The 24,940-nt window shown below is 43.5% G+C and overlaps 1 protein-coding gene across 5 annotated transcripts in view; it reads left to right on the top strand.

Moving 5' to 3' along the window:
* Positions 1 to 24,940, top strand: part of TCF12 (transcription factor 12) — a 213,548-nt gene that overhangs the window by 126,578 nt on the left and 62,030 nt on the right. For all 5 annotated transcript variants that reach the window (XM_066592550.1, XM_066592546.1, XM_066592548.1 and 2 more), the window contains one exon: positions 8,847 to 8,911. In XM_066592550.1, coding sequence (XP_066448647.1) covers positions 8,847 to 8,911 — 65 coding nt within the window. The remainder of the gene's footprint in view (positions 1 to 8,846; positions 8,912 to 24,940) is intronic.

The following is a 24,940-nucleotide window of genomic DNA, read 5'->3' as shown; positions in this document are numbered from 1 at the left end:
CGGGCGGAACACAAGGAGTGTGACGCCAGACGCTCCACAAGAGGGCGTGGCCTCGATGGAGCACACAAAGGGGGCATGGCCTGGCGCGGCTTGGCGCCCGATTCAAAATTTAAAGCCCCTGCACCAGGAGAAGTCGGCTGGTGTTCTTTCTTTTCACGCTAGGAATCGATTCTAAGGACAGGAATGGATCCCACAAGCGCAGGATGTCGGCCAAGAGAGGACCCAGAGAATCTCCAAACTGTAAGTGGTCCTGTGGGCCAACCTACAGACACCTGCACTACACTTCCCTTACTAACAGAGCTCTCCCTTGCCATGTACGACAGAGATACTCAAAAATCTAGGGAGGCTAGGAGGAGAAGTAAAAAGCGTCCTGTATACTTACAAAACCTGACGACTCGTATTCTAAAACATTATGCGCTTCCTGCTCAGCAAAAATTCTGCAGGAAGAAAAATCTTCCCCCATGTCTGAAATCCAGTCAGTTGTCCGGGAAGAAACAGTCCTACCTCTCGGACCTCCAACCAGGGCCCTTAGGGGCCACAAGAGGGTCTGTTCCGGCAGTGTTAGAGTCCGACTCTGACATGGCAGAAGAATTCGATCTTGAAGATCTTGGAAGTGTCGCAGGGGGAGAAAAAATATCTTTTTCGAAAAAACGCTAACAGAGAAACCTTGCACTGTGCAGGACGTCATGTTGCGAGTCAGCTTCCACAACGTAAATCTACATTCCCTGTAAACGCCACACTTAAACCATTGATCCTTAATGATTGGAATTGTATGGATCAAGCTCCGTTAATTTCTAAAAGAATTTTAGGAGTGTCCTTTATTTGCAGACAATGAAGTGGCTATCCTTGAGGAGACGCCAAATGTTGACACTAAAAGAACTGGACTACCATCTGAGGATACGTCCCACTTAAAGGACTCCATGGACAACAAAGTAGACATGACCATGCGTAAGGCTTGGTCCACGTCCAGCTTCATTATAAAGCTAATATTGCGGCCACCTTGGTGGCTCGCTCTATGGCGGTTTGACTAGGTCAGCTTCTACGGTCTGCTTCGGAACCCGCGTGGCAGCCCTATCCAACACGAGCATCTCTTCTGCCAGCCCCAGTTGCCCCAGTGGGAAGTACCTCATCTGTGAGCTAACCGGAGACTGCGTGGGCCTGGGTCCAAGGACGGGCTTTTCGGCACCACTGCGGCCGTCATTCAGGGGTAAAGTAGTGGTCAAGAGACATAACCTCCAAAAATAGGTTGTGTACCCTACCCTTTCGGGGCGGCTAGTCATCAGACCCCGCAAAAAGCGCCTTAATTCCATGTCCCTCGTCTACAACATAAGTGGGGAATGGAAAGACCGGAGGAAGCGGTAAGGCTCTTACTGTTGTCCCTCAACCTGCATCTTCATGCCCGCAGAAGATTAGTTCACTTGTGCACTAGTTGGAGAAACATAGCTACTGACAGTGCCTACCACACGCTGGGAAACGATCCTAATGACAGGAATCGATCCCACAAGCGCAGGCCTGGTGACGGAGGGGTACAAGATTTGAGCTAGAACCCCGCCCTCCAAATAGATTCATTTTAACCTCGGACTGTGTGGGCCTGGGTCCAAGTACGGGCTTCCTGTTCCACCGCGACCGTCATCCCGGCACCAACCCTAGAGCAGGCTCTACTTAAGGGTGAACAAATCGTGCTGGATATCGGTGCAGTTATCCCCATCCCTAAGACGGAATGGGGAAAGGGTTTTACTCCCCTCTTTCTGGTTCCCAACCAGATGGCTCCCACCGATGGAGACTATCAGAACCGCAACCCCCCTGATTGGTAGGGATAACATTATGGCTACGATTGACATAAAGGAAGAGTTTTATCACATCCCCAGTTATGTCAACTCGCAAAAAGTTCCTAAATTTGCGCCTTCCCTTTGGAATCTCCTCTGCTTCACGGATCTTCTCCAAAGGGGTGATTGAAATGGTAGCCTTTCTGCACAACCGCAAGATTATCATCATCCCCCATCTGAAAGGGGGCATAGCTCAGTAGATGGTTCCCTGCTGGTGGCAGATCCCCTCAGTATTCTGAGGCCACACTGGGGGTCCACGCTTCAGCTATCTAAGGGTCTGAGCTGGATCATTAATGATTTGAAATCCAACATGGATCCGGACACCAGGAAAAAATTTCTGGGAGTCATTTTGGATTTTTGTCTCCAATGTTCGTCCCTTACTCCTCTAAGGAAACAGCTCATTCTAGAGAATGTTCTGCTCTATATAAAAAATCTACAGTTTCAATAAGAGGCGGTGCGGATCCTGGGGCTAATGACTTCATGCATTGGAGTGGTTCCCTGGGCCCAGTTCCACAGCGGTGATCTCCAGACACTTATCCTCCAGAATGGGGACAAGTCAGTCCTCACTTGACAGGACAATCCCTATTTCCATTAGGGCTAGATCCTCACTCCGCTGGCGGTTGTCCTCAGACAACCTTTTAATGGGGACCCCGCGATAACTGATGCCAGCGCAAAAGGGTGAGGGGTCACCTTTGAAGGTGGCCATATACAGGGTACATAGGACCCTCATGAGAGATACAGGTTATCTAACGTTAGAGAACGTAATCAGGTTTGGGAAACCCGACGTAGCCTGCAACCGTTTAGGGATGAAGCATGTGAGGATTTTTTCCGATAACATGATGGCAGTGCCACTCATTCGCCACCAAGGTACCACCAGGAATCCTCTATTCAGCATTTGGCAGGAAGGTTCCTTCAATGGGCGGAACTCACAACTAAGTCACTGTCGGCCTTCCGTATAAAAGGAGCCGAGAATTCAGTCGCGGGCTTTCTAAGCAGGAAGAAAGTGGACGCAGGAGAGTGGGGACTCCATCCCGAAGTGTTTCGCCTACTCGGGACAAATAGGGGGTACCCGAAATAGTTTTGCTTGCGTGAAGCGCAAATACCAATTGCCGTCTTCTCTTTTCCCGAGACTCGGAGAAACAAGCCTTAGGCACGGGCGCCCCCTCTCACCCCTGGGTTTGGGACTTGGCTTATGCTTTTTCCCCTTTAGCCCTGATTCCGCTACTCCTAAGAAAATTACTGCGGCCAAGGCTGTCAGTAACGTTAGTAGCGCCTTATTGGCCCAAAAGACCTTGGTTTCCTCTCCTGAGATCTGTCAGTGGGAGAGCCTCTCCATCTTCCGTCAAGACTGGACCTATTGCTGCAGGGTCCTCTCCTCTACCCGGAGGTTCACAAGTTCCGGCTTAGAGTCTGGATCTTGAACGGGTAAAATTCTTAGAAAAGGGTCTATCATCCAATAGGGTTTTCACTAATTGCGAGAGCCTTATGCCCTCGATGGAAAAGATTTATTCCAAAGTCGGGAAAAAATTCTCAGAATGGATGGGTCAGGACATCCAATCAGACATTCGTAAAAAATTTTTCCAGGCAGGCCCGGATAAGGGTTGAGTCCAGATTCCCTCAAAGCCCAAGTAGTGGCTTTGAAGGCATTCTTTGATCTCGTGCTTGCTGAGCACAAGGGGATCAGGAAATTTCCTAGAAGGGCGAGTAGACTGCATCGATTCATAAGGCTGATGGTGCCCCCCCTGGGATCTGACTATAGTCCTTCAGGCCTTCTGCGATTTTACCCCGTTTGAACCTATTAGAAACCTATCCATCGCCTTGCTGACGTACAAGGTAGCCCACCTTGTGGCAGTTATGTCGGCTATGTGCGTGGGTGAAATTCGGGCCCTTTCGCAAAGGGCCCCATATAGGACTATGCACCCTGATGAGATCGTATTCTCCTTAGACCCTTCCCTCCAACCCAAAGTCTTGTCAGACTTCCACGGAGGCCAGCCAATAGTCATTCCAGCCTTTGTCTAAATTTTAAAAACAAAAAGGAGCAGAGGCTCCATAATCTTGACGTTAAAAGAGCTGCATTAGCGTACCTTGAGGCAACGGAAAGTTGCAGAAAGACTGACAAACTTTCGTTCAATTTCAGGGGCAGGCCAAAGGGAAGGCTACTTCTAGAGATTCAATAGCCAGGTGGCTCAGAAGAGCCATCCAGGAGGCTTACAAGGCCAGGGGCATTCCTCCCCCAGAAGGTTTGAAAGCCCACCTTACTCGGACGGTGGCATTTTCCTGGGCAGAAAGAGCGCACGCCTCTATCGAACAGATTTGTAACGCAGCCACGTGGACTTCTAGTCATACGTTTATTAAACCTTATAGGCTGGACATTAAAATCTAGTGAGGATGCAACCTTCGGGAGGATGGTGCTTCAAGCAGTAATCCCTCCCTAAAAAAGCCCATGCCAGTTATTTGGTATTCCTCCAGGTGTATGCTGTCATGATGTCGGAGGGAAAACGGGAATTTTTCTTACCGATAATTCCCTTTCTTGAAGGCATCATGACAGCATACGGGCTTCCCCCCCCCCCCCCCCCCCTACCGACATGGTTACCCTTGTTTGTTTAACAGATGAGGTAATGTGTATGCTTATGATTTCTTTGTCTAAGGGGTGTGGTGCCAATAAAACACACCTTCTGGTTAAGTATACTGTCACTGTGGTTATTTGGAACGCACTGGTGTTTGGTGGAGGGGAGGTGCCTTTTATGTTCTGCCTCTTCCTGTCCCATCAGGTCAGCAGGTGAGCAACCTCCAGGTGTATGCTGTCATGATGCCTTCAAGAAAGGGAATTATCGGTAAGAAAAATTCCCGTTTTTTCAGTAGTAATCCACTTTTATAAACAGAGAATGCCATTTTTCTCGTCAATATGGCGGTCTACTTGGTAGAATAGGGTGGGTTTCACTGGACTTCAATTGTGTCAATCATGTGCCAGACTCTACATTGCTCAGTGCCTTCCATTTATAACAGAGTTGTGCCCTGTTTTGGCATCCCACAGCCACATGTAAACCATTTTTCTTCTTATCGGGCTTTTATGTGACTGTTTCAGTGGCTGCTGTACACAAACATCACTCAATACCGTTGATATGGCCCCCGTAACCACTGCGTATGATGTCCATAGAATGGATCATTACATGTAACTGTTAATATGTATATATTGGTAAGTTATAGGTTTGCCATTTCTGGTTTAGCCTAATCTTCTCCCTAAACTTGTTTAGTGTATTGCATCCTGTATAAATCTTTCTTAGTATCCACATACAAATGACTCTTAAGTATTTGCTTTGAAACCTTTATTTTCCTGGCTGCTTTGGCTAATGCCGTTTATCATTATGTGTGCAGAGAACTGCTGACGCTGTAAGGAGAGCGGCATGATTCATACTACCTAAAGTCATTCTGCATAGTCGCAGGTTTGCTTTCTGTCTAATGATTGTAACTTTATATGTACTTGCCTCAAATCCAATATCCTAAAATGGGAAACCAATGAAGGCTGCAGCTAGTGTCAGAACTGATTTGTAAAATGGTATCGAGTATTTTAACCATAGTGATAGGCATTGGTCAGGCGGCCATTGTAGGCAGTAAGTTACATTTGTGTACTCTTATAGCATCACATTTGTCTCCTCATAAAAAATCCTATTTGGGTAATTTCTAAAGAAAATTGACACTGACTTTATTTGTAAGACTTTAAATTTAAATAAAAAATATTAGCGCTCAGAATATACTTCCTAGTAGTAGGGCCATATTTACACGGGCGATTTTCTCGTGTGAGTTCCAGCCAATTGTGGTATGGATGGAACTTAACAAGAAGATTACCCATTATTTTCTTTGCGTTTTATACATATGGATGATTCTGCTTTTGGACCGAGTGTCCAAGACAGAAATCATAGCATGCTCAAATTTTTGGGCGACATCGACCATCATTTTTTATGAGAGTAAGAAAAAAAAATTGCATGCAAATGTGATCCTCATGCGAGTGCGACGCAATTTTTCCCTTTCTTTACTATTGAAACGTCATGTGATTTTTCATGCACATGTAAAAATAAAATAAAAATTAATTTTATTTGTATAGTGCTAACTTATTCCACAGCACTTTCAGGTAAATTATTCCCTCCCCCCCCCCCCCCCCCCCCCACCAAGCTACCAAGCTGGGTACTCCTTTTACCAACCTCAGAAGGATGAACTAGCAACCTTCAGGCCGTGAGCAAGAGCTTAGGACTACATTTCTGCTGCCGTAACCCTCTGCACCACGCGGGGCTCATGTGCAGCAAGGAGTTTATTTCACAAAACGCATTGCACTTGCAGGAAAAATTGCAGGTTTGAGAATTTGTTATTGGTCTGAGTTTCTCGGACCAATATCGCACTTGCCCATGTAAATACGGCCTTACCCTGGATGCTGCCTATTATAGCCTTAAAGAGGCAGTGCTTTTGTTAGTATCTCCTCGCTCTAAGATTCATATGTTTTTATGTCCACACGGCTGTATGAGGGTGGGTTTGTGGTGGGATGTTTTTGCACTCTGGGATGGATAAAATGTACTGTAGAGCTTCAGTTTGTTGTTGGGAATACATAAGCAAAGCAATTTTTCCATTGTTTTTTGGTATTTACTATTCTTATGCTCACCCGGCAGTACTTTTGCTGCTATAGCAATTATGTATATTTGAATTGTTTCCTCTTCCTATAATAAAGCCTCAAGTTGGGGGATTTCTTATTTTTATATAAACTTTATTGGACTTTTTCATAACACACATGGTACCTGCAAGTCATGGAGCAGGCACTATAATTGTATTGGTAGCCTGGTAAAGTTAAGCTACGGTAGTATTTTATGCTCTGAGAGATTATCGCGAGGGTTCTTCTTAAACTTGCCACACTCTGGATATTTTTTTTCTGGTTACATGAAAATTCTAATTGAAAATGTTCAATAATTGTGTATTTGAAGTACACATTTACACATTATGTAGTCATTTCATTAGTTTGTTTTCATTAAAAAAAAGTGTATATTAAACCCAGTTAAAAAAAAATCATTGTTTGATTCAGTTGTAGCTCATTAGATCAATTTATAGTATCCAATCCAATTTTCTCTTCCCTCTGGTACAAATGTTTTTGTGTGTGACACATCCAAAGAGACCTGTGGCCTGATTGGGATGAACGCATGAGATAGTGATGAGCGGTTCCTCAGCTTCCATAAGGACCCATCGGGGCACATTTACTAATGCTGTATAAGAAGGGGCATTAGACTAGACGGTCTTAAAATGCGTAAGGTTTATCCCAGTGACACTGCTGGCTAGTATCTCTGGCTTGTCTTTAGACTGTGTAGTCTAAGGCTGGGCTCACACAAGCAGATAGGATTGTGCATGCAGAAGGCCAGCAGTGGATTTCGGCTGTGAGCCCGGCTGGTGACCCTGCGTACGGCACATAATTGCATTGCATAGGTCATACGCAGTACATATTTTTTTTTTTTGTATTTCCCGCGCCTTCACTTAGCGATGACACGGGTACCCAGAGCCCGTCTACAATGTAAGTGTGTATGGGCTGCGGGTATATCCTCGACCATAGAGAACAATCCGCTCTATGATCGCGGCTTCCGCAGTAAAATGCAGCATGTTGCAATTTTTCTTCCTCTCGCAGAATACTTAATGCGTACCCACAAGTGTGAAATTAAATTCAAAACTACATGCCTTTCAATGCCTGCGTATTACAGCGAGTGACTATTCGGGTGGTAGTTATCCCATGTAAAGCCTCTTTTAACTTTATATTGCCTATTGTTTGGCCCATTTTGGCACACTTGGGCCACCCCTCTCTTCTGGGCACGTCCAAAGTGTCCTGAAAATGTTTAAAACGCATCATAAATGCAAGACTATTTTCTGTTGCAACTTGTGCAAAAACATTTTTTTAAAGCCTTAGGCTGCCTGTCCACGGGCGTAGCGATGTCCCGTGGCAGATCTCCACCACAGAAGCCGCCTCCCGGGAGCAGGGGACAGCTGGCAGTTCTCCACACTGAGCCTGTGAGACAGATAGGCTCACCGCGGCAAATCGCAGCATGCTGCAATTTGAATCCCGCGAGTGAAGAATTGCTATAATTCTTCGCTCGTGGACGCCATGGCTGCGCTTTCCATAACTTCGCAATGGAAAGCTTTAGACGGTGTGATTCGCCGGCGATTTATCGCCAGTGAAATCCCGCCCGTGGACATGCAGCCTAATGGTAGTTTTGTTTATCAGTATAATGATTCCATGTTCTTATTTTGTATGCCTGCCATTTAGCTGCTGCAAGAAGTGCTAATAGTGTCATCTATTAAGAATGCATAAAGATGCTTCATTTCAATCATAATTTGTTGCCTTCTTGCTGATAATTTGTAGCAAGTGCTTATTGTGCTTAAATGGGCACTGAGCTTTCAATAAACTTTGCATGAACCAATAATACAGGCGAACATAAGACATTCTGTAATATATCTTATCAAAGAAAGATGTTGCTTTGTTTCCCTCTTATCAAGCTGTTTTTCCCCTTATAAACTGTTCTCTTAGGGGCATGTATACCGCAGAATTTCCATGGAGACCCTCCACACAGAAGGTCCATGGCATTTACAGTAGCAGCAAAGTGGATGAGAAAATCTTGTCCACAAGATGCAAAAAAAATCCGCACAAAACCTGTGTGGAAATTGACATGTGGTGCAGAATTAATTCAGCAGCATGTCCATTATATCCCGGTTTCGGCCGAAGTCTACTTTCTGTGTGTAGTTTATGGGACAACATATTACAGCTAGTCTACACCCACTACCTCAGGAAAAACTGAGAATTAGCGATGAAGTCTGCAGAAGGGAAATCTGTTAATATGCAGAATACAAGCCATATAATGGTCTGGAATAATGTATGTTCCTCATATACACATGAAAGCTTAGTCTTAAAAGGCATCTGGAAGTTCAGCATGATTTAAACTTTTGTTAATCCGTGCCATGAACTATACAAATTGAAGTAATTCTTTCTTTTTATTATAGGCAAAACCGCCGAAAGAAGCTCTTTCCCAGTGTTTGGCAGAGATTCAGCAGTGCCTGGTTGTCAGGTAAGCTTGCCACACTTAGGAACAAATTTCACATTTCTAAACTAAACTGGTTGTCATATGATAATTCTTGTTCCATGGCCTGGGGTCTTATTCTGTAGGGGCTTGTCTCTGATGAGACAACCCTTCTAATGGTTCGCTCTGTTCTTAGGGTGTGATATGATTTGGATAATTTCATATATTTAGTATTTTTAACCCTCCCGTAGTTACATATTTTAGGATTCTACTTCTCCACTGACCAGTTAACCCTTTCCAATCCAATTTCCCTGCCACCTACACATTCCCCTGCTCTCCTTTATTTTAGGTAGAAAAGCACTTTGTGATTGCCTTGGAATTACTCAACAGAAACACATAAAAATGAACTGTCATAATGCATTTTATTAGTAATTTTTTGTAAATTGAACCCTTTCCAATCCAGTCTTTGACTTCGTCCGAAATTAAAATTTTTCTGCATAGCTCTGTTGTCGAACGAGGTCTAAAACATGTTTCTAATAGCATGCAGGACAGTGCTCCAATGTCAGAAACTGTTCTGCTTATGCATATGTTGTCCTGTGTACTGTAACATGCATGTACAGAGCAGCCTCTGACTGTTGATGGTTTAATCCATCCTCCTGACATGTAATAGTTTTCACTATACGTCTGTATTTAGCATCTAAGCTTTAAGGGCCACTCTGGTAAAAACACATTTTCTATGTCTGCCCCCTCACCACACTCTGGAGCTCTCCTCTGTGAATTCCAACTACTTCCATGCACTGTCTGATGCTTGTCAGGCACCATCTTGAGGATGACATTTTTTGCTTTCACTTTCAGTCAATCCCATTTTGCATCAGCCCACCATTAGTTATGGCTATACCATTTTTGCCTACAGGGGGGGGGGGCAGTTTAATTATTACCTTCTATTTGCACATAAATGAGCTACATGTAATAAGTCTACAGTTAGGAGGATGAGCTGTGATATCCTCTATTATGACTGTGACAGGAGCCTCTAAACATAATCAGTAACTGGAGTGTTTGTATATTCCTCTAAGCAGTTTTGTGGTAGATCAGTGTAGCAGCGTCACACAAACTTGAGAAATTGACTGAAGGTTTGGTCATCAAGTAAAAAAAAAAAACCCAGACAATCCCTTTAAGAAAACCTGCTAAGCTTGCTGTAGCAAAAGACCTTAAACGTCATGTAGCTGTCTGTGAAGATAAACTGAGGTGTTGCTTGTCCGAACCTGTTTTATGCTGAGCTTAGCTACTCACCCAGTGGATCATTTTTGTGAATGAACACTTTGAAGTGCTTGCAGAACCTATTTCAACAATCAAAGTGGTCATCAAACATTCTTCAGTGTGCCTGTGAGTACATCTCCAAAAATAGTATAAGTATTTTAGTCCCAAATACATAAAATGTTAATAGAGAGAAAATATGTATAGAGCAATTCAAATGCCATTTGTGCCATTTCAAGCATATCCTTCAAAAACAGCTATTTAACGTGACTGTCCTGAATATATTTATTTAAAACTGTCAATTGGATTTTCACCAGTAGAAGTCATTTGGATCAAATCACACACAAGATTTTAATATCCGATGCCACACTTGTGTATAACCTCACCACCAGTGTGACTTTGTATGCACTCCTCTTCATTGAAATTGCAATACCCAGAAGGACGAGCCAATAGGTTATGCACATCGAAATAGAAGGTGTCACGAAGATATATAAATGTTCACATTTTCCAGCACCTAGCTCCAATCTATGGTGTGTAGGAGGGGTTCAACATTTATAAAAAGCCAGATCGAATGAAAATCTTTTTCAGCCACGTGAATCCTCAAAAATCAGATAGTCTTGTGATGTGATTGTGCAATGCCTCCTGTTTGTCGACATGCCAGTTATTACCACTTGTTGCAAACAGAGCCCTTGAACTGAGAGGCCCTGGTTTATCACCCTAGCAGATCATTAAATGCATAGGCCAAGTTGTCAGCACTGTTCAGTATTGAATGTCCCAGTGGTTGGGAGAATGACAATGAACTCGAATGACAACTAGATGTGCCAGGAAGTGATCCTCTGCACGGACCAATCATCAGATTAGAAGAATGGTGCATAGTGATTAGAGATGAGCGAACGTACTCGTTTCGAGTAATTACTCGATCGAGCACCGCGATTTTCGAGTACTTCCGTACTCGGGTGAAAAGATTCGGGGGGCGGGGGGAGGCGTGGCGGAGTGGGGGGTAGCAGCAGGGAACAGGGGGGAGCCCTCTCTCCCTCTCCCCCCCACTCCCAGCTGCAACCCCCCACTCACCCACGGCGCCCCCTGAATCTTTTCGCCCGAGTACGAAAGTACTCGAAAATCGTGGCACTCCGGCGAAAAAGGGGCATGGCCGAGTAGGTTCGCTCATCTCTAATAGTGATTCATTCCCTGCTGCAAGTGAAATTAGACTTCACATGTCAATGATAGGGTGACGAACAATATCTACACAAACCATCAGAAGGCACTTGCACAACATTAAGCTACAAGATAGATGTCCAGTGACATGTGTTCCATTGATCTCATGCAACTGCTCCTGAAGACTATCATGGTACAGAGTAAGATGGCAGTGGAGGCTGTAATGGGGATCTATGCTCTTCAACAATGAGTCCCACTTTTGTCTCGGACACAGTGTTAGCCAGAAACTGGTCTGGAGACCATGTCTGCAATGCCAAGAGGACTTCGTGAGCGAATCTCATGCCAGTCCTACTTTCAGGATTGTATTGTGGAGTGGCATAATGTATTGTAACTGGGTTCCTCTAGTCTTCATCCCAACTACACTAACAGCTCAGCATTATATTTGGCCGTAGAACCAGAGGTACAGCCATTTTTCTGAAGTGTTCCAGGAGCCATTTTTCAACACTACAACAGCAGGCCAGATGTTGCTCGTGCAACTGTGAGCAACTTGTGTGGCCTAAGCGTGCTAGTCCAACCCCCTGCTTAGTGCAGGATTCACTAAATATCACAGATATTTGTCCAGCCTTTGTTTGAAGACTTCCATTGAAGGAGAACTCACCACCACCTGTGGCAACCTGTTCCACTCATTGATCACCCTTAATGTCAGAATTTTTTTTTTTTTTAATATCTAATCTGTATCTCCTCCCTTTCAGTTTCATCCCATTGCTTCTAGTCTTTCCTTGTGCAAATGAGAATAGGGCTGATCCCTCTGCACTGTGACAGCCCTTCAGATATTTGTAGACAGCTATTAGGTCTCCTCTCAGCATTCTTTTTTGTAAGCTAAGCATTAAGTGTGGCAGAACATTCCTCAGACAAACATTAAGGCTGGGTTCACACAGGGCAGATTTTCCACGGTTTTGCTGCGCTGAATTTCGCCGCGGCAAATCCGCCCGCGGCCACTAATCTCGGGATTAGCCAGCCATGTGGACGAGATTTCTGAGAAATCTCATCCACACGGGACGGCCAATCCGCTGTGGTAAGTCTGGCTGAAACCGCGGCTGTGGTCGCCGCAGCCGCGGTTTCAAAAGATGCAGCATGTCTATTTATTGTTTACTTTTGTCGCGGGCGCGCTCTCCTCTATGGGAGCGCCAGCCGCAACGGAAAAGCGAGCGGCCGGGCCGCTTCAAAGCCGCCGCGGCGCTTCTCCCGGCGGAAATCTCACGGTTTTTGCTGCGGCCAAACCGCGGGGTTTCCGACGGGAATACGCCTAGTGTGAACCCAGCCTAATAACCTCATCGATGCATGCCAAGGTGTGTAGGTGCTTGTATCTCTGTTCGTGGTGCTCATGCTCAACACTGAATGTAAATAGAAATGTTTTGAATATTTAGTTTTTATTTTATCATTTGCATATCATTTAGATGTCTTTCTTTTCTGTGATTTCTATAATTCCAAGACTTTTCCTGCTTGGTGCTGCAATTTCATTGTTGAGAAGTCTGTTTTCCAAACCGCTGCTGCCTAGAGCCCAGCTCATCCTGACATATGTTTGGCAATCCCGTTCACCAGTATTTCATATCTGCCTACAGAAGTAAATTAAAAGGTGAAATGCTGATAGAAGAATCTTAGCAAATTTGACCCAACAACGATTTAGCTTCCCTTCATTCAGAAGACTCGCCGAGGACATAAATTGAAATAGCCTTTTATATTTTGCTTGTATAATATCGACCAACAGAAAAAAAATTGTTCCATGGTTTGTGGTATATGACCTATTCAGTACTATAAAGAAAGAGGATCCAGCTGTGGACTTGCCAAACGTAAGCATAAAGGAGTCCATGAGTTTATTGTAGCTAATATTTTTTTTGCTGGTATTAGGCCGGTTGCACATGAACGGGTCGGATTCCGGATGCGGGATCCCGCACCGAAATACAACCTTGTGCCTGGCTGGTGGCGCTGCGTAGCGGTGTTCTTATTCTTTATCTGTTCTGTGGATGGTTCGGATGGCTTGTCGTCGGACATGCTCAGTACAGATTTTTTCTTGCAGTCGCCAGGCGATGACGTGAGTCCCTTAACCTTTTCGCGTTAATTGCTGAAGGGCCTCTGGGCAGATGGTCTCTATTGACTTCAATGGAAGCCATCCGTGTGGACACCACACAAAAATAGAGCATGCTGTAACTTTTTTTTACTCCGCAAGTGGAAAATCGCAATTGATTTCCACTTGTGTGCAGGTAAAAGCACTTTTCCATTGCATGCTACGGGCTGTATTTACTCCAAAACCTGGGGTCGGACGCCCACACCAGATTCCGCAATGCAAATATGCCCGTGTGCAGGCGGCCTAAATAGAAAGATAAATGGTTACTTAAATTTGGCAAAATGACCAATATCTTTGTACCAAGAGTAAAGCATCATGTGCTTCATATGACGCTGTATGATACTTCTGGGCACAGCACTATATTTTAAAGGGGTATTTCCCTAGAAGTAATGCCAGTAGGGGATCGTACCTGCTTGATATGACATTCACTGGAACATGCTACTCTTTTTATGTTTGCAAGATCCTCAAGATTCCAACAAAATATTATTGTTCTCAGCAAGAGAAACGACGTAATCTTGTAGATATGATACCTTTTAATGGCTAACAAAAATACATGATGTAACAATAGCGAGCTTCCGAACCAACGCAGGGTTCTTCTTCAGGCTTATGGATTGGATCTGAAGAGGCATGCATATTTATACACACTTATAACATACATACTTATGACAAGGCACAGATATGGATGTGATTGGTTCGCACTTAAAAGGAATTCTGCAACAGCAAACAAATTTTTTTTGTCTAGGCACTAATAGCGGAGTGAAAGTTTTATGGTCCCTAATCAGTGTTTAGCTAAAAATGTTTGTGCACCTCTTGTAGCATTTCTAGCCTGCCCGACCTTCCCCCCCCCTCCCCCCCTAACAGTAATTCAGGGACCATAAAACTTTCACTCCGCTATCAGTGCCTAGACAAAAAAAAGTTTGTTTGCTGTTGCAGAATTCCTTTTAAGTGCGAACCAATCACATCCATATCTGTGCCTTGTCATAAGTATGTATGTTATAAGTGTGTATAAATATCCATGCCTCTTCAGATCCAATCCATAAGCCTGAAGAAGAACCCTGCGTTGGTTCGGAAGCTCGCTATTACATCATGTATTTTTGTTAGCCATTAAAAGGTATCATATCTACAAGATCACGTGGTTTCTCTTGCTGAGAACAATCACATTTTGCTCTACTGGCTAACACGGTACCAGATCTTTGTTTTCATTATATCAACAAAATATTTGCACACACAGATTTATATGGGGGCTATATTGTTGCTTTCTCCAACTATAACAAATGTAAGTATTGTCACGTTTGGTTTAAAAGATCAAAAAGAACCCTCTGTCACCCATGGAGTCCATTCACTAGTTTTATTTAAATCTTTTTGCTATTCGTCTGTTACTTTACTATGTTGAGCACATTCAGAACTTGGTACCCCAGGAAACAGTCTCTTTACCGTCTCACTTGCCAGATTAGTGTGATTACTCTGACAAGATGCATTTGATAGATGAATGTCATTATCTTTTTAAACATTCTGGATGCATCATGTACAGAGATGATGATTAAAATTGTCTCACCAGTGGGAAAAACTCTGCATCTGACTTATTAATGATCTGCATAGCTAAACTGACCAATTGCAAATGCACAACATAAAAATGTTTTTGTTGTTGTGTAGCTATATAAGACTGGAATGAATGTGTGATCAGATTTACGCAGGATGACTTGAATGCTTACAGGTTAGCACAAAGCTGTTAATGAAACCTTGTCTGAGACAAAACACAAGAGAGGATCATAATTAACGTCTCATTTTCTTCCAGTTGCTATTGATTACTCATTCAAGATCCTTTTGTTCTTGAAATTGTAACAACTGTATTTCACTTCAGTATCTAATGAGATTCTTAGTATTGGATCATTTAAACACCATGCTCATAATTGCCAACTTAGCCATACAATTTCATTGTTAAGTAGATTTACATTATAATGTAAAAAATGTCCTCTATTTAAAAAATCTGGGCAGTGTTTAAAAAGTTGAACGTTGTTTAGGAATGGTGGGAAACTTACGGAGTTCTAGAACTGCAGTGATTTGAGATGTAAGCCATAGATGTTCTGAGCACAGGTCCTAGGCTGTGAAGGAACCCGCTCTGTTAAGCCACATTAAGATTTTTAGATCTAGTGATACTAGTATTTAACAGTGTAGGCTTTTAGACAATTTTTTTTTGCTAATTCGGAGTATAAAGGGGCTCGCAAACATTAGATGAATCTCAGTGGGACCAGCCAATTATCTAACGTGTATAGGGTTAGGCTCTCATCTGCCTGAAGGTGAATGAAGCATATAAGGCATGTTCAAATCCAACATGTCCTTCCTTGCTGTTGTCACTAAAGGGGCTGGCAGCTTTTTCCTATTGAGAACCGTACATGCTCAACTGAGTCATGTGTGAATGCGTATGCAGGAAGGGGAAGGTTGGGAAAATATCTAAAATGTGTCGCGCCTAAAATCTTTTCAAAAGGACTTGTTGGCTCTATTGGAGTCATGTTCCAAGATGCAACATACTTGGAAAAGAAGGAAATAGGCCTGATCTAAGTGCAGCATTAACCAATCCACTGACGTCTGAAGACATTATAATTTAAAGCTGTACAGCTCCAATGTTGGAAGACGTCCGTCGGGGTTCTCTTACTGTATATTCCCAGCCTCTCTGCTGTCCGAGCCTATCCAACATGTCAACCTCATGCAGTACTGGCTTTAGCCAGCATATAGCGCTGTTGTATAATGGCAGAAAAAGAGTAAGCCCCCTAGGAAAACTGGGATACAGATTGGATTGGAAAGGGTTAATGTCAGTAAATTGCTTCAGATTATAAAAGAAAAGGATATACTTTCACCTGAGGGAGTTATGCTGCAGTATGGGCACCACTCCACTGTTTGTGTCTCAGTGTAATCCTGTGCTGCAAGCCAAGCTGCCAACCCAGATGCTCCTTCCTCGAGGTTCTTGACTGATTCAATATACACAATGGTAAACTGTAAAATACCTCTTCCAGTAGTGCTGCCAGACTTTGTCCCTTAACTTGCTTGGAAGGAAAAGAGGACCGGCAATGAGTATTTTATTAGCAAGTAACGCAATGTGCTGCATCCTCGGTATGAGGCTTTCGTCAGGTGTAACACATAGTACATTCTGCAAATAAAATAACATGTTGCTTGTTAGGCGTGAGTAGAATCTTACAGCCACCAAACATAAACCATAATCTGTAGTAACTTAGTATGTTATGCTGAAAAAAAAGATACATGTCCATCTAGTTCAGCCTATTCACCCCACCACCCTTCCTGATGTTGATTTAAAGCAAGGCAAAAAAAAATTACCACCCATGGTGTAAAAGCCAATTTTCCTCATTCAAGGGGAAAAATTCTGACAATCTGAATTATCCCTGGATCAGAACCCTTCAGTGACTATAAAATGTAATATTGTAGCACTCAAGAAAGGCACCCAGGCTCCTCTTACATTTTTATCAAATTTGCCATCACCACGGACTCAGACAGAGTTGCATAGTCTCACTGCTCTTACAGTAAAGAACCTCCTTCTGTGTTATAGAAACCTTCTTTCCTCTAGACATAGAAAATACCCCCTTGTTACTGTCGCAGTCCTGGGTATAAATAGATGATAGGAGAGATCTCTGTATGACCCCTGATGTTTTTATACATAGTTATTAGGTCACCCCTTAATCATCTTTATTCTAAATTAAATAACCCTAATTTTGATGACCTCTCAGGTTATTGTAGTCCGTTTAGTCTATTTATTACTTTTCGTTGCCTTCCTTTGGCCTTGTGCAAACTCTTGATATGTCCTTCTCGAGTACTTTGTGCCAAAAACTGTACACAATATTCCATGTGTGGTCTACCAGTGACTTGTAAAGAGGAAGAGCAATCTTCTTGTCATGTGCCTCTATTTCCTTTTTGAGGCACCCCATGATTCTATTTGCCTTGGCAGCAGCTTCCTGACACTGGTTGCTCCAGTTAAGTTTTACAGTTAACTAAAATCCCCAAGTCCTTTCTGCATGTTAGTTTTGCCCAGTAGTTTCGCATTTTAGTGTCTAATGGTGACATGCATTTCCCCAAATTACTTAATTCCCTTAGAACCCGGGGGTGTATGCCATCAGGAATTAGAGATTTGGCTATTTTAATCTTACTAAAGCTGCTTGACAATAAGTCTCTCTGTCTCCACATTTGCTGCTTTATCTGCTTTCTACATATTTTTTTTTCCATTTATAGGTTTTTAGTAGTGCTTCGCTGTCTTTAGTAGTTTAAACACTTTCTTTTTGCGGTTTATTGCCCTCTTTACATAGTTATTGAGCCACATTGGTTTTCTCCCATACATAACCCCTTTATTTCTGTAAGATATGAACTGCTCACAATACGTTTCTAAATATTTACCATTTGTCTGCTCTCTTATTTTTGAGGACCTTCTCCCAGTCTATAAGGTTAAGGGCATCTCTAAGCTGACCGAACTTTACTTTCCTAAAGTTTCTTGTTTCTGTAACTCCCTCTAGAAAGACAAGTGGAAATGTATTATATTATGGTCAATATTTCCCAGGTGTCTCTCAATCTGCACCCCTCTTATTCTGTCACCTCTATTGGGTTAATATGAAGTCCAAAATGGTTTTTCCTTTTAGTTGGGTCCTGTACATGTTGGGTAAGGAGGTAATCTTTAGTTATTGACAGAAACTTATCTATATGGCACCTGCGGGTTTTAGCTCCCCAGTTTATATCTGGTTAGTTAAGCTGTGTTTGATTTTCTGAATGAATTGTTCAATCTACTCAAATGAGTGAAGCTGAATGATTGTTTGGTTTAAATGCAGCCAACGACTAACGAGACTCGTGAGGTTCTCTTGTCCAGTTTCAGCTGGCATAACAATCAGCGCACTTTCGTTCACTCAACAAACCGTTTAAAAACTACTCATTCATTGTTTCACATAAGAATATGAAAGGCTGAACGGTCAGTGAACAAGAATTGAGATTCTCATCATGAGATTCTGGACCTAGGGAGATAGGCCATTGAAGTCCCCTATAAGAATTACCATTTTTCATTTGCAAAAATAAATAGTGGCTATAATACAGTTACAATCAAAATTATTTTGGCAAATTTACAAACTTAGAGCTGTTTGCAAGAAAAAAAAATTTCATTGAGAAAAAAAGTCTTATAAAAGTTTGGACGCATGTTGTTTGGAGCTTATGCCCCTAATCTTTTAAAACTCTAGCAATGTCCCTGGCTATTAGTGCTGCATTCATGATCCACTTAAGAGACCTAGTGATGCTGTGGAATGTTCTGGGCGGATGATGGCCAGTATCCATGAAGAGCAGCATGGAGGGTGCAGGGTAGAATCTGAACTTTTTGCACCAGGCCCCATGGGCCTTAAGTTACGCCTTTGGATAAAAATCATTAAAGGGGTGGTCTCGCGAAACAAAGTGGGGTTATACACTTCCGTATGGCCATATTAATGCACTTTGTAATATACATCGTGCATTAAATATGAGCCATACAGAAGTTATTCACTTACCTGCTCCATTGCTAGCGTCCTCGTCTCCATGGTTCCGTCTAAATTCGCCGGCAGCTTGCTTTTTTAGACGCGCTTGCGCAGTCCGGTCTTCTCCATTCAGCACGAGCCGCTTCAGTGTGCTCCCCGCTACAGCTCTTCTGCGCATGCGCAGACGAGCTGTCACTGCTCGGGAGCGCGCTGGAGCGGCCATTCTGTACCTTCCTCTGTTAGAGGAAGGTGCAGAGCTGCCGAGCTGTCCGGAGAAGCCGCCCAGCTGTCCCACCGTCCAGCTGTCCCGGTAAGTGATGGGTCGGGGGGGCTGCCGCTGCGCCGGGGGGGGGCTGCCGCTGCGCCGGGGGAACTAGCGCTGGGCCGGGGGGGGGCTGTCGCTAGGCCGGGGGGGCTGCCGCTGCGCCGGGGGAACTAGCGCTGGGCCGGGGGGGGGCTGTCGCTAGGCCGGGGGGGCTGCCGCTGTGATGGGGGAACTAGCGCTGGGCCGGGGGGGGGGGGGGCTGTCGCTGGGCCGGGGGGGCTGTGATGGGGGGGGGGGGGACTGCGCCGGTTACCTTGTGCCTGGCGGTGGGTGACAGGTCGGCGGTGTTCACTCCAGGGGTCCGGTCGGCGGCTGCGGGGCGTCTGGTTGCCATGGAGACACAGCTGGTAGCGTCTCGGGAGCGCGCACGTCGGGCTACAGCAAGCGATGCGAAAAGAGCTGGCGGCCATCTTGGGAAAAAGTTTTATAAGTTGCTGAAACGGTAAGTAGAAACCAGCTAGGAAAGTAATTTACAGGGGTAATTAGTAATGTATGTTTAATTAGGGGGACTGGGCAAAAAAAAAAATTCACTGCTTCCTCGAGACATCTCCTTTAAAGATCAAAATCTGAGCACATAGAAATCTTGACCTATGACCCATTGTCTCGTGGTAATTATGACATAGATTTTATGTTCATATGGTAACATAAAATTGACAGCAGAAAAAGCCCAGATGGTCTATTTAGTCTGCCCTTGATATTTCTTTTTGTATTTTTGTTTTCTTTAGGACAGATATATGCTTATCCCAGGCATGCTTTAATTCATTTATTAGTGATTTTCCAACCACATCTGCTGGAACTTTGTTCTAAGCATCTACTACTCTTTCAGTAAAATATTTTTCTGATATTGCTTCTGATTTTATCCCCAACTAATCTCAGATTGTACCCACTTGTTCTAGTATTTGGCTTCCTAATAACCCTCCTTAACCTTATTTATACCTTTAACATATTTAAAGGTTTCGATCGTGTCCCTCCTTCTTTTTGTTTCCCTCCTCCAGGCTATGCAATTTAAGCTGTTAAGGCTTTTCTGATAAGTTTTTTTTTTTTTTTTTTTTTTTGTTCTTGAGACCTTCCACCATTTCCACATCTTTGGACTCGTTCTTACCTACAGAAAGGCATTGATAAGATAGATATTCAGAACTGAACACAGTATTCCAGATGTGGTCTCACCAGAGCTATGTACAGCGGGATCACAAACTTTCTGCTGGTTATATCTCTAGCTATGCTGCTGAGCAACCTACTTGCTTTCCCTGCTGTCACCACTTGTAACTCATCCTTGTTCAGAATACACTCCATTAACCCTCGGATATCGACCTTTCAACAGTGAATCCACTAGACTAACAAGGATTAAGTCCAATTTTCAATAATCTATATGAGCTTTTAGTGTGGCACTGTATCAAAGACTTTACTGAAGTACAAATAGGCGATATCTACAGCACTCATCATGCGCCATTTTTGTGACTTCGTTAATGAGATTAGTTTGACATGATCTGCCCTTGGTAAAGTCATGCTGCCTATGGCCCAACAAGTGGTAGTTTTTAAGTGCTTAAAGAGGTTTCCTGGGCAAAAACTATTAATTTCCTATTCTCAAGATTGGTCATCAATAAATAATCACCGAGGACCTTTCGATTTGAGATTGCTAGTGTTGAGCTGATCACCTGACCCACTGTCGGTGTAGCAGGGTCAGACCTCATAGGTGACCAGAGCATACGTGCCCTGAAGCTGATTATTATTACATTTCTGACACTTCTACCTCTGACACCTGGGTGGGACGTGTTATTGTAATAACCACTTCAGCTCCCATTGATTTCAGCGGGAATGAAGCCAGCTAGGGCACTTCTGCCCTCGTTCCCCATGACTGTCAGTCGCCGCTATGCAGACTGTAGGTCAGGCAATCAGCTCATCACTGCGGATCCCGAGCAGTGATTTAACTATTGATGACCCACCCAGAGGATGGGTCATCAATAGTTTTTGCCCCCCCCCCCCCCAAAAAAAAAACCTTAAATATCTTTTTTCAGGAGAGTTTAGTTTGACATCTGTAGTAGTTATATTAATTGGTCTGTAGTTCCTGGCTTCTTTACTTCCTTTATGGATGCGTACAACATTGGGCTTCAGTCATCAGGAACATCACCTGTTAGGTTAAACAAATCAGAGGTGCAGTTCTTTAGCAACTCTGGGGTGCATGCCATCTGGAAACATGGCCTAAGGCTGCCTGTTCACGGGCGGTTTTGAATTGCGTTCTCAGCAGCGATAATCCGGCCGCGGGGAACGCAATGCACGGTTTCCATAGCGTTGCTATGGAAAGCCCAACCCCCCTGTCCACGAGTGGAGAATCATAGCGATCCTCCGCTCGCAGGCGTCAAATCACAGCATGCTGCGAATTGCCACGATTCTCCGCGATCAGCCTATCTGTCAGATAGGCTGACCGCAGAGATCTGTCTGCAGGCTCCTACTCCCGGGCGGCGGCTCACTCGGCGCAGATCTGCCGCGGGATACCGCAACACCTGTGGACAGGCAGCCTTACTCAACTTCTAAATGTGCCATCAACACCATCCTCCAAAAACACTGGATCAGATCCCTTAGAACTAGAAGTAATATGAATAAATATATAAAAACGAAGGGCTACAGACAACCAGAGCACAATCGCCCCAGGAATCTTTAGGAAGCTCAGAGCCCATCCTCCCCAGCCAAAGAAAAATAAATAGAGTAGTGAAACAGTAGCAATGTCAGTCCTGATGGTGGACTGATGGCTTATGCTCTTTGCTCATTTAGGTCATTCACTTAACAGGCAGAAATGGGCTCTTTGAATTATTGAGTTCTGACTGTAATCCCCAATAATATATAGGATGGCTTACAAATTTAAAAGCGTCAATTTCTGCTGATGCTTATGGGTGTAAGTTCCTCTATCTTGCCACCCCCTGGTAGGATTGTAGAGGTGACCTATATGTGGGTGGCCAGCCTGAAGTTATTATCAGACTCTGAGGGCGCCTGCACACGAGCGGAAATTCCGCGGCGGGATTTCCGCTGCTGGAAGCCTGCATAGGATTGCGTTAACAAACGCAATCCTATGCAGACGTCCGCGGTTTGGCCACGAGATATTTCGCGCGGCAAACAAACTGTGGCGTGTGCAAGCCGGCACATCAAACAGCCGGAGCCGCGGGCGCGGGTGAGCACGTGCCGCTCTCTGCAGGCGCTCGGGTCGGGTCCCGCGGCGAGAATCCTCGCAGCCGGATCCGACCCGCCCGTCTGCAGGCGGCCTGACTGGTTATTTTCCACACTGCACTCCCAATCCATTATTGAGGGATGTCAGTGGACCAAGACTCATTTGACTCCCAGCTTACCTTTTAGTCATTCTTTTTCCTGTCGTCAAGGGGGATCACCGATTGACTCTTGGTGACTCCATCTTGGGGACAATTGTTGCCGATTTCTTGTTTTTTTTTAGTCAGTAGCCCTTAACTTTTATTAATAAATATATAAAAACTATTTTTTAAGGGTTCTTTTTTTTTGTCAAGACCTATCATTAACTACTAAGACTGCTTTGCTTGGTGATTTCTAGGAGTAATACGAAGCACAGTCATATTATCATTCGAAAAACTGCTTTTGAAAATACTGACCAAATTAACTATTCAAATAGTCCGCGACGGCATTATCTCTATTAATATAGTTATCATTTTTAATTTCTTTGTAATTCCAGTTTTACTTATTGCTGCTACTGATATACTTGAACATTTTCTTTATCTCACTCATTATTAGATTTGGCCATTTCTCCTTTTTTTTTTCTTCCTTAGAAGCATTAATAACTTTTTGCCTCCTGTCCAATGTTATAAAACTTTCAGCTACACTTAGTTTCTTTAAACCCCTATAGGCAGGCGTCTTTTCTTTTGCTATATTTTCTAGTGAACCATAGTTTTTCCTTTTTCTAGTGTGTTTGACAAAGTTTAGTTGCCTTTTAACATGGCCATTTTAATAGTGTCTACTGGGCGCACACTTCTGCTGTTTTATTCCACCGTGTTAATTTACTTTTTAAAAACTCACTCATATCCTTGAAATTAGTCTTTCTAAAATACTTTGGTTGTAGTAAGGCATTACTCATACGTCAAACCATAAACATTAGTGGTCTCTGAAACCCAGATTCTCCTCCACCTAAAAGGGGTTGTCCGGTTGCCAGACAATTTTTTTTTTTTTTTTTAAGTATCGCTGCAAATTTGTTAAAAATGACAAGTGTCTGTACTTGCCCGTCCTCTGCTGCCCCACAGTCCTCCCGGTGTTTGTTTAGAAATTAGAGGCTGCAGCTATCACATGCCTTTCTCCTGGCATCACTGCTCAGATGCTGGGAGCCATGATGCCAGGGGAATTGCACTTGACTGCTGCTACCTTTTGATTGGCTGCAGTGTTCAGTGACATCCGTTCCTAAACAAACAACTTGAGAGCCTTAGGCCTCATGTCCACTAGGAAATTCGGACCTGCGTGGATTCACCATGCAGAATCCCGCAGCGGGTCCCTCCTTTACCGCGGACATGAGGCCTAAAAATAAGATTTACTCACCTGTCCGGACGCTGAGGATCTGCCCTCCGTTGCGGCCAGATCTTCATTCTTCAGCTTGGTGGATGTGCGATAGTCGTTTATTTTTGTACAGTCACCGAAGGAGACTGCTGTCTATGTAGCTGCACTGCAAATGAAGGAAATACCACTTTGAGTTTGGAAAGTCTGTATCCTGGCCATCTGCATTGAAGGTGTGACCTGTATATGCTAGGTGATCCCCAGCTAATTCCAAACACTAGTCGTAATCTGTTTCAACAACCCAGTCTAAATCACTTCTGGATATGATAGCTATTAGTTCATAGAGCTCGTTTCCTGAGCTGCAGGCGTTAATATCCATTGTATGGAGAACATTACGGTACTTTTTTATTTTATTCCTATCAAATACATCAATTCCATCTCCAATATTAACCACATTTTTGGAGCTATCGAACACATCGCTAACTGACGGAAAGAAATTGTCCTCTTAAATTAAAAATTTCCCCCATTCATCTGGTTTAAATGTCTGTATAAAATAAAAAATCTAAATTGCTCACTAAGCAAAACCAACCACCTTGTACAACTTTCTTAGTCATCCTGGAAACCTCATTGACAAACCCATCCAAAGCCTTCTGCATTAAACTCTGATCTACAAAGTGGCTTGTTCAACTGATCACCGACCAACAAGACCTCTGTAGATGTAACTGGACCTGTTATCTTACAAAGCTCCCGGCCAATGAGACTTCAGAATAAAACTTTATCTCAGATAAACTTATACTCTGTAATTAACTTATAAATGCTTAATGTGTTTTGACACTTCCAGACTTTCATGACTGTACAGGTTTAACCTTACAATATTAATCCAACTGAGTCTAGGTTATATAGGTTAGTTTGGGGGGATTTTTTTTTGTACAGATTATAGAGTTGTTTTTTTTTTTCTACTCCACCCCAGAAATGTTGGGTTTTTTTTTGTTTTTTTAAGCTTCATAATACATTATATGTACAATAAAATGTCCCAGGGATACAATGAGAAGCTTGACTTGGTGGTGGTAGTGGGAATTGTAATTGCTTATTTTCCCCTTCCTATACCATTCTGCTGTAGATTTGCAGAGAGTGAAGGGTTGCTCTAAAGCAAAGGATTAATCAACCCACCACTCAAAAAAACACCCTGGAAAACTCTGCATTCTATTTTTAATATCCCATCTATTCATAGT

Source organism: Eleutherodactylus coqui, chromosome 2 (genome assembly GCF_035609145.1).
Source record: "Eleutherodactylus coqui strain aEleCoq1 chromosome 2, aEleCoq1.hap1, whole genome shotgun sequence".
Lineage (NCBI taxonomy): Eukaryota > Metazoa > Chordata > Amphibia > Anura > Eleutherodactylidae > Eleutherodactylus > Eleutherodactylus coqui.
The sequence above is the reverse complement of the archived record's forward strand: the minus strand, read 5'-3'. Positions and strand labels throughout refer to the sequence as shown.